We start from the raw sequence: 10,000 nt of genomic DNA, 5'->3' as shown, positions 1-10,000 counted from the left end.
AGTTACGCACTGGGGTCGATGTAATCAAATTAATTCATTTGTCTGTCCTTGTTTGTCCCCTCTATGTTTAGCCCCTTGTGGGCAATAAAGAAATAAGAAACGTTAGCACGCCGGGCGACATGCTTAGCGGTATTTCGTCTGTCTTTACGTTCTGAGTTCAGATTCCGCCGAGGTTGACTTTGCCTTTCATCCTTTTGGGGTCGATAAATTAAGTACCAGTTGCGTGCTGAGGTCGATATAATCGACCACCCCCTCCCCAAAAATTTCGGGCCTTGTGCCTACAGGAGAAAAGAGAAGAATGTTACTGCCACGGAATATAACACGGGCAACCTTTTTCTGTTTTTTGTTTTTGAGAAGCGAGCCGCTTGAGATGTGGTTAATCATCAGACAAACCGCACTACTGAACAAATTCAAGGTAATATTTTGTTAGATGTAGCAAGCCGGACAAAATGTCATACGGTACTTCTAGCTCTTTAAGTTCTGTTTACACCCTTTCGAGATCAATAAAATAAAGAGCCAGCCAAGAACTGAGGTCGATGATATTGACTCAACCACTTCTCAAAATTGTTGCCTTGTTCCTAAACTAGACGTATTTGAAATATGCTAAATATGTTTAGCATATTTTCTAATTAGTATATTTTAAATATGCTAATTAATTATACAAGCCGATTTGTGATTAGTACTGTATATCTACATAGCAGTGGAGGCGCAATGGCCCTGTGGTTAGGGCAGCGGACTCACAGTCATAGGATCGCGGTTTCGATTCCTTAGACAGGGCGTTGTGAGTGTTTATTCAGCGAAAACAACTAAAGCTCCACGAGGCTCCGGCAGGGGATGGTGGCGAACCCTGCTGTACTCTTTCACTACAGCTTTCTTTCACTCTTACTTCCTGTTTCTGTTGTGCCTGTAATTCAAAGGGTCAACCTTGTCACACTGTCACGCTGAATATCCCCGAGAACTACGTTAAGGGTACACGTGTCTGTGGAGTGCTCAGCCACTTGCACGTTAATTTCATGAGCAGGCTGTTCCGTTGATCGGATCAACTGGAACCCTCGTCGTCGTTAAGCGACGGAGTGCCAACAACAACATCTACATAGCGATACTCTCATTTCTATTTTCCCAAATATGGTAGAGTGTAGGATTCATTCTATGTTGAAGGGTTCTAATTAGCCGAAACAAATATTAAGAAGTTTCCCATGCTTGTTGAAATTATTTTAAAAATATTTAGCATTCAGCTAATGTCTTTTCTTCTTGAAATAACTATTTCTAATTAGGTATGTATAGCTCAATAAATTGAATATGGTGAAACTAAGTTGATTTTTACTCATTTTGTTGGCAACCCTGATTTATCGTTTTAAATTATTTATCGTTTTATATGATTTATCGTTTTAAATATATTTTAATTTCTCGCACTTACTGGCATACAACATTGTACAGCTACTTAGAGATTTTCTCGTCACTCTTTCACTAAGTAGGTTGACGCTTAGTTCTTTGGTTCCGTGTGTGTGAGAGTGTGTTTCTGCATGTATGTATGTATGTATACCTTCTTACAATTCGGCCAAATATTCAGAGTTTCGTCTCCGCTGAAGAGACTAGAGTTGTAACATCTTGTAAGAAGATAATACATACTAAGTCTTTCGCTGATGAGCAGTAATAAAACGGAAACATAGCCGGATTTGTCTTCGTATAGTCTCCGAAATGATTAATGTAATAACTAAGTTGCCTTCTCGCCGCTTAATTACATCAAATTAACATATTTGATGTTGGCTTTATATCATGTTAGTACTAACTTAATAATATTGTCTTAGATTTTTTTTTTACTTGTTTCAGTCTAAAATGTATACATTTGTGTGTAGAAAAAAGAGAGGGGGAAGGAGAGAGAGGCAGACAGACAGGGACAGACAGACAGACAGACAGACAGACAGACAGACAGACAGGCAGGCAGACAGACAGACAGGCAGGCAGGCAAGCAGGCAGGCAAGCAGGCAGATCAGTTGATCGTTGTAATCTGTAATCTGCAATAAGGAAAATTTAAATGATACAGAGTAAAGAGACGTGGTATCTACTGTTTTCTTGCAGCACAGCCACAAGTTACGACTCTCGTAAGACATGCATACATATATATATATATATATGCACATGTGCATACACACACGTGCACACACGTGCACACACATCTATACATATAAAGCTGTAGCCTCTGTCTGTTTGTTATCGAACTTCTTGAGTTTTGGAGATAGACCCCCCCCCCATTACCATATATATTCTGAAACTACATTAACCAGAGTACTTGGATAAGTGTATTTCATTTTGATCAAAGGGGTCCCCGGTGGTCACTCCCCCCCCCCCCACACACACACACACTGAAAAGTTTTCTCCCATTGATTTAAATTAATTTTAAGCCATAAGTAAATGAACGGAAATGATGCCTATTCCCAAATTATCAGCAAATTCTAATAATATTAAGACACCCTAATTGGGGCTAACCCCCCTTATATTGCAAATTTTGAAAGCCCATAACTTCAGTATTTGAATCTCTATTGTCACGGGGTTTTTCTTTTCTATTAATCAGACGTAAAACAACAAAATTACCTCTCTTTTATAGAAAAATTCTGCAAATTTACATATTTTATCTATGACAAAACTAGAATTATGGCAAGAAAAATTATTAGTGAATGCCTCTACTTCTTTAACATTTTCTTTTTATTAATTTTTCTTCAGACACCCATTATGCCATGGAAAAGGAAGTCCACTTATGCAAATACTTCACATGCACAAAGGATGAAGATTCGTCGTCAATCTGAAAGCTGTGGTGCAAGGGAAGAACGACTTTCTAGGCAAAACCAAAAACAAAGAGTCTCGCCAATCTGAAGGCTGTGGGACGAACGATTTTCTAGACAAAGATAGAGGCAAATAGAGTCTCGGCAAAATGAAACCTTTGGTGTGCGTCAAGAAGACAGGAGCAAGATATATTTCGCCATGTAGTTGCAAAAGGAAATGAGTGAGAAGAAGAGAAACAACAACGTTTGATTTCTGATAGATTTCGCCATATGGTTGCAAGAAAAAATGAGTCTGAAGAAGAGAAGCAACAGCGTTTGATTTCTGTTAGATTTCGCCATATGGTTGCAAGAAAAAGTGAGTCTGAAGAAGAGAAACAACAGCGTTTGATTTCTGTTAGATTTCACCAAATGGTTGCAAGAAAAAGTGAGTCTGAAGAAGAGAAGCAACAGCGTTTGATTTCTGTTAGATTTCACCAAATGGTTGCAAGAAAAAGTGAGTCTGAAGAAGAGAAGCAACAGCGTTTGATTTCTGTTAGATTTCGCCATATGGTTGCAAGAAAAAGTGAGTCTGAAGAAGAGAGACAACAGCGTTTGATTGCTGATAGACAACGCTAAACGTTCTGCATTACTGTATGACAAAAATGACCCATGTAACAAGGCTGCATTGGAGAAATGTCCAAACGTTGTCAGTGTGGCGCTAAGAAATTTACTGGAGAATCACCAGGAATGTGTTGTAGAAAAGGGAAGGTTACACTGGATCCATTTCCACCTCTGCCTCGGTTATTTCAAGAACTGTTCACTGGGGTAAGTCAATTCAGCAAACACTTTTTGTCAAGGCTCAAAGAGTACAACTCTCTGTTTGCCATAACCAGCTTTGGCTACAGAGGTGCATCTGTCCAAGATTGGAATCCATCTATAAGAATCCAAGGTCAAATTGATTATCAACGTCGGGAAAATAAGTGTGAGAACATGCTCGGCACTTTAATGCACCAACAGGGGCTGAAGATGCAATTTTAATGTCAAAAATGAGCCTACAGAAAATAGAGATATTGTTCTTCAGTTGAAACAAGGTGTATTGAGAATTTCAGAGTTACATCGATCCTATGGTCCTTTGATGTATCCATTGGAAATATATTTGCAAGGGAGAAATTACCATCAAGGAACGGTGAAATATCAAGATTGGACGATTTCGCAACTCACTAATTATGCTACTTAATCCCGAACAACGCCGAGGTATCCTGCTAGTTTATATATATATACTTAAAACTTAGATATACATTCGATCACGCTCATCACACAGGCACAAACTCCAGTCTAGAGAATTAAGATGATATTCATATTGTCCATATTGCGGCCATATTGGAGCACTGCCTTTAGTCGAGCAAATCAACCCCAGGACTTATTCTTTGTGAGCCTAGTACTTATTCTATCGGTCTCTTTTGCCGAACCGCTAAGTTACGGGGACGTAAACGCACCAGCATAGGTTGTCAAGTGATATTGGAGGCACAAACACAGACACACAAACGTACACAGACACATACATACATACATATATATATATATATATATATATATATATATATATACACGACGGGCTTCTTTCAATTTCCGCCTACCAAATCCACTCACAAGTCTTTGGTCGGCTCGAGGCCTTAGTAGAAGACACTCGCCCAAGGTGCCACGCAGTAGGACTGAACCCGGGACCATGTGGTTGGTAAATATGCTACTTACCACACAGACATTCCTACGCCATATATATATAGAGAGAGACAGACAGACAAATTAATTGCTGGTCGGGAAACCGTATTTCGTTATGCAACCGTATACTACCAAGTATATTAAAGGCTTGTAAGAGATATAGATATATATTGATATAGACAGATATGCAATTTCTAACGGATTTCTTAAACAGTTCTTTGATATCTTTCGTTTCTCTTTCCGAATCTAAAAGAGAAATATCATTAATTCTGCTACTTTACTAGATTTGTCAAAACCTAACGTTTTTTATTGATAATGATATCTTATCTATAAAAGATGGGTCTCCGCTAGCCGACAGCTTTCCGCAAAATCGTCGGCACCGTCTTAAATTTCGTCTTCACTATTTCATTAATAACGTGAAAAGCAATTATTTCACAAAGTATTTATATTCACTTCAATAATAATTCTAGACGTGTGAAGTACTGCAACAATAATAAATTTTCATGTCAAACCGCCCCTCCTTTTCTTTCCCATCCACCCAAATATTTTCCTTATCTTCATCCCTGGAATAAACAAATAAATGTTGTTCATTGCACGCTTTGATATGTAATTAAAACTAATTACACATGGCTGAAAAAAATGTTTTGTTTCTCTGTTTAACGGAGGAAAGAAAACCATGTTTAGAGAAGTTATTAAAAGTTTGGATGCCGTGAGGCAAAGTGAGTTATAGCGAAAATACGGAAAAAATAGTGCATTAATAAGTTAACATGTCAAGCCTACTTCTTCCCCGAAAATAACTGACATAATTATTTTCTTATCTTCGTCCCTACAATCCAAATAAAAGCTTGCTCGCTGTGACATGTAATTAAAACGAATACACCAGTGAAATAAACATGACAATATTAGACCTTAAAAACACAACAGCAAAAAACAAAATCACGAAATAACATGTTTACACGAATTATTGATATTATAGAGGTGCAGGCGTGGCTGCATGGTAAGAAACTTTACTTCCCAACCGGATAGTTCTGGGTTCAGCCCCATTGCGTGGCACCTTGGGCAAGTGTCTTCTACTATAACCTGGGGCTGACCAAAGTCTTGTAAGTGGATTTGGTTGACGGAAATTGAAAGAAGCCTGTCGTATATATATATATATATATATATATATATATATATATATATATATATATATATATATATATATATATATATATATATATATATATATATATATTTATGTGTATGTGTTTGTCCCCCACTGCCATCGCTTGACAAACGATGCTGGTGTGTTTATGTCCCCGTAGTTTAGCGGTTCGGCAAAAGAAAGCGATACAATGAGTACTAGTTTTACAAAGATTAAATCCTGGGGGGTCGATTTCTTCGACTAAAACCCTTTAAGGCGGTGCTCCAGTATGGCCGCAGTCAAATGACTGAAACAAGTAAAAGAATAAAAGAATTAGTCGGAGTCACAGCACAACTGTTCGCATCGCGGCTCCGGTTAGAAATTTTCTGTACGTTGTTCTAATATTTTGATGAGGGCAACAGCATGAAACTCCTTCATTCACCAAATGCCACACATCAGAGGAGGTTTCAAATAATGGCGTAGCACAGCCAACAGTGGTGCCCCTGCAAACAACAGTCTCAGATTCCTGAAATCCCTTGATGTAGTTCAGATTCGGTCTTTTCAACCGTCGCTATGCTGCCGGTAAAAATGCTTATTTTTTTATTCTCTTATTCTCTTATTCATTTCACTCATTTGACTGCAGCCATGCTGGAGCACCACCTTTAGTCGAACACATCGACCCCAGCGACTCATTTTTTGTAAAACTTGTACTTATTCTATCGGTCTACTTTGCCGAACCGCTAAGTTACGGGAACGTAAACAAACAAACATACAAACATATACATATACTTATATATATATATATACGACCGGCTCCTTTCAATTTCCGTCAACCAAATCCACTCACAAGCCTTTGGTCGGCCCGAGGCTATAGTAGAAGACACATGTGCAAGGTGCCACACTGTGGGACTGAACCCGGGACCTTGTGATTCAGAAGCAACCTTCTTACACACATGCACGTACATTCTTTTAATAATTGACTATTATGTAGTGAAAGTCTCGTTAGCTGCTATGGCAACAACAGTCTACCTATCTTTCTAGCTTTCACACACATACACACTCACACGCACATTCTCGTTCTCTCTCTCTCTCTATTTATATCTCTCTCTCAACAACAGCAACCTGTCGTTATAGTTGAAGTCTTTCATTTTAAGTATGTGTTGCGTTGTGTCCATAGTGAATGACGTACGAAAACACATACACAAACCAATAGGAGGAGGGGGGAGAGAATTACGCACACGCACAAACAACCAAAATCAACGATCTATATTGTTTTATTACAGATATACCTGTCACAGTTTGAATATGAAATTTATGTTTTTCCTACGATTTTTTTTCAGGTATTTTTAGACGAATCTGACCATCAAATCCATCAGAAATCCCTCGTTCTTCAGATAAACTACATTTTCAATGTAAGCTGGATCTAACAGTAAAAATTTACCGGTTTCACAAATAATTTTTTCATCTTATCTATTTACACCTTTCAGTCACTGGACTGCGGCCGTGCTGGAGCATCGCCCTGATAAAGTTTAATCGAATACATCAGTACATATTTTTTTAAAGTCTGGCAATCATTCTATCAGTCTCTTCTCTCGAGCTGCTAAGTTACGAGGACGTAGACAAATCAACACCGGTTATTAAGTGGCGGTGGAGAACAAACACAACATAGTCACACACACACACACACACACACACACACACACAGAAACACACACACATATATGCGCGCGCGTGTATGTGTGTGAATATATATATATATATATATATATATATATATATATATATATATAAGTAAAGGTAAGAGCCAAGGATCAAGGTGTAGGAAGATAGTAAGCTTCCAGCAGTCCGTAGAAAGATATAAAAATAACTTTCAGGAAGGGCTTCCACTTTATCTTCGTCTACTACATTTACTCACAGAGTATCTGTTGGTCTAGGGTTATAGTAGATGACACTTGCCCGAGGTCCCGCCCAGTTGGTCTGAACCGAAACCACATACCTATGCCTGCGCATTAGTAACAACTTTGGAGAAAGTTTCGTAAGCCAGTACCATCGAATACAATACATGATTGGTACTTTATTCTATCTCAGAATGCAAATTTTAACTGAGAACGTAAAGGAACCGCGACAAATATCACAGAGCATTTTTTTCGAGGCTCTAAGAAGGCCAGTAATTTTAAAACAAAAGGTTAAGCCGATACCATCGATCCACTACTTACCTGATACTTTATTTTATCCATCCTGTAAGGATGAAAGGCAAATCTGACCTTAGCGGTATTTGATATGTGTGGCTTTGTGGTAAGAAACTTGCTTCCCAACCACATGGTTCTGGGTTCAGTCCCACTGCGTTACTTTGGGCAAGTGTCTTTTACTATAACATCGGGCCGACCAAAACTCTACGAATGGTTTTGGTAGATGGAAACTGAAAGAAAACCTGTGTGTGTGTGTGTGTGTGTGTGTGTGTGTGTGTGTGTGTGTGTGTGTGTGTGTGTGTGTGTGTGTGTGTGCGTGCGTGTGCACGTGTGTGTGCGTGCGTGTGTCTTGTGCCCGTGTTTCTCCCCCACCATCACTTAACATCAAAGTGATGCAGGAGTACAAATATAAAAAGCCCAATATACCCATCATGACTACCTGTCTGATAAGAGTACACAAGGTATATGCATTGCAACCATATATGCATGACATGGTGACCTCATGTAAAGATAAACCTCGCATTACTTTGCAGGTGGAACCCACTTAGAATTTTCTTCAGGTCGAGTAGCTCATCCCGCCCAATAGGTCCCTGAATAAAGCTTATTTGAGGATGATGAACGAAACACTAAGGGACATGCCCAAGTAGTTATGGTCAAGCAACTAACAAACAAATCTGTGGTATTGATCAGAATATATGCTATAATGATAGTTTTGCTTCAGCAGCTCAGCGCTGAATCCGTCTCAAATGTAATGGAAAATAGGTCAGTTTCATGTCCGGGTCTCGAAAGTAAAATAAGGAAGGAATAGTAGTCATTTCCTTTGATTTCTAGATAGAAACAAATAGGAAATAACACTTACTGACCAAAGACAATTTTTTTTTAATCTTGTTACACAGTGTTACTTAAGTGCTGAAAGGCGGTGAGCTAGGAGAATCGTTACATACCGGACAAAATGCTTAGCGGCATTTCTCCCAGATTTACGTTCTGAGTTCAAATGTCGCCGAGGTTGACTTTGCCTTTCATCCTTTCGGAGTTAATTGAGCAATAGAGTCGATATAATCGACTAGCCACTTCCGACAAAATTTCAGAACTTGTACCTTTTAGTAGAAAGAATTATCTAAGTGCTGAGTTCAAATCTGTTTCTTGATAATCTTAGAGTCCACCTTACTGGCCCCCACTCTAAGTACACTAATTAAAGACCAAACTCTCGGAAGTTCACCTAAGAAAAAACTCAAACAATAAAACAGACCAAGTTTTCTAGTTTCCACATTTTACTAAATCGATGATAGTTTTGTTTAAATGCCAACTTCCCACATTAAAAATTAGCTGAGATATGAAACGGTGTTAAATAGGAAACTAAAGTATTTGAACTGAGGGGGATTATGGTAAAATGAACAACAAAATATAGGATTTTTTCGATCTTGTCCTCTACACATTTTAAAAATTCTTATTATTAGAACCTTTCAGTCAAAACGTTTAGGAAAGATCATGTCTTCAGTATAAAGCGGGATGATATTATTGCGATACTGTTTATTCCTAGCAGAATGTAAACGTATACATTTACATATATACATATACTTATATTCATAATGTACATTGAAAATAATTTATATTCCAATTAAATCTCACCTTGAAAATGCCATAACCACATAAACATGAACTGGTATGGGAAAGTTCTCCACATAATCCCGAAAGACTAGCTGACATCGTTAGTGGATCCTCTGTAAACAAATACACGTCTTTATGACGTAATAGCATATCGCCGGAAATTATTGAACTTCATTGTTTATACATATAACGTCGTTTAAAGACGCAGTGAATACTTGTAAGATAGAATTCGTTATTTATTGAAATAAACAACTAAATTCTTTCTTTTTCTGTTTGATAATTTGTTTTACCTACGTCTTACTGATAAAAAAAGCAAAGATGCTGTCGTTACGGACAGACAGCAGCGTCCGTTGCATCAGCCTCTCTAACTCACAGGGTTCTTCCTTCGCTACTGTTTAAGGAAGGAGAACTGCAAACGGAGGTACAAGAACACTGAAGGTCACAACAGCAACAGGCTTGAAAGAGAATTTGTGAATCTGTCCTTTAGTGACTCCTTCTTGGCTATCTTCGGTAATCAGAGCAGCGGAGGCAACTTCCAAGTCTACAGCTGAAGTGACTAAGTTGGCACTGGAGAATGTGTCACCAGGCGTGGTATCTCAGAT

At 38.4% G+C, this 10,000-nt stretch overlaps 1 protein-coding gene across 1 annotated transcript in view; it reads right to left on the bottom strand.

Annotated features, from left to right (window-relative positions):
• The window catches only part of LOC106884395 (A disintegrin and metalloproteinase with thrombospondin motifs 16), a 34,560-nt gene extending 24,986 nt beyond the window's left edge, over nucleotides 1-9,574 (bottom strand). Inside the window, exon 1 of the mRNA XM_089361088.1 lies at nucleotides 9,420-9,574. Within this exon, the coding sequence (XP_089217214.1) occupies nucleotides 9,420-9,474 (55 nt within the window). The 5' untranslated portion in view covers nucleotides 9,475-9,574. The remainder of the gene's footprint in view (nucleotides 1-9,419) is intronic.
• Nucleotides 9,575-10,000: the final 426 nt, after the last annotated feature.

This window comes from Octopus bimaculoides, chromosome 12 (assembly GCF_046866305.1).
Source record: "Octopus bimaculoides isolate indiv1 chromosome 12, ASM4686630v1, whole genome shotgun sequence".
Classification (NCBI taxonomy): Eukaryota; Metazoa; Mollusca; class Cephalopoda; order Octopoda; family Octopodidae; genus Octopus; species Octopus bimaculoides.
Note: the sequence above shows the minus strand (reverse complement) of the source record. Positions and strands in the feature narration are given on the sequence as shown.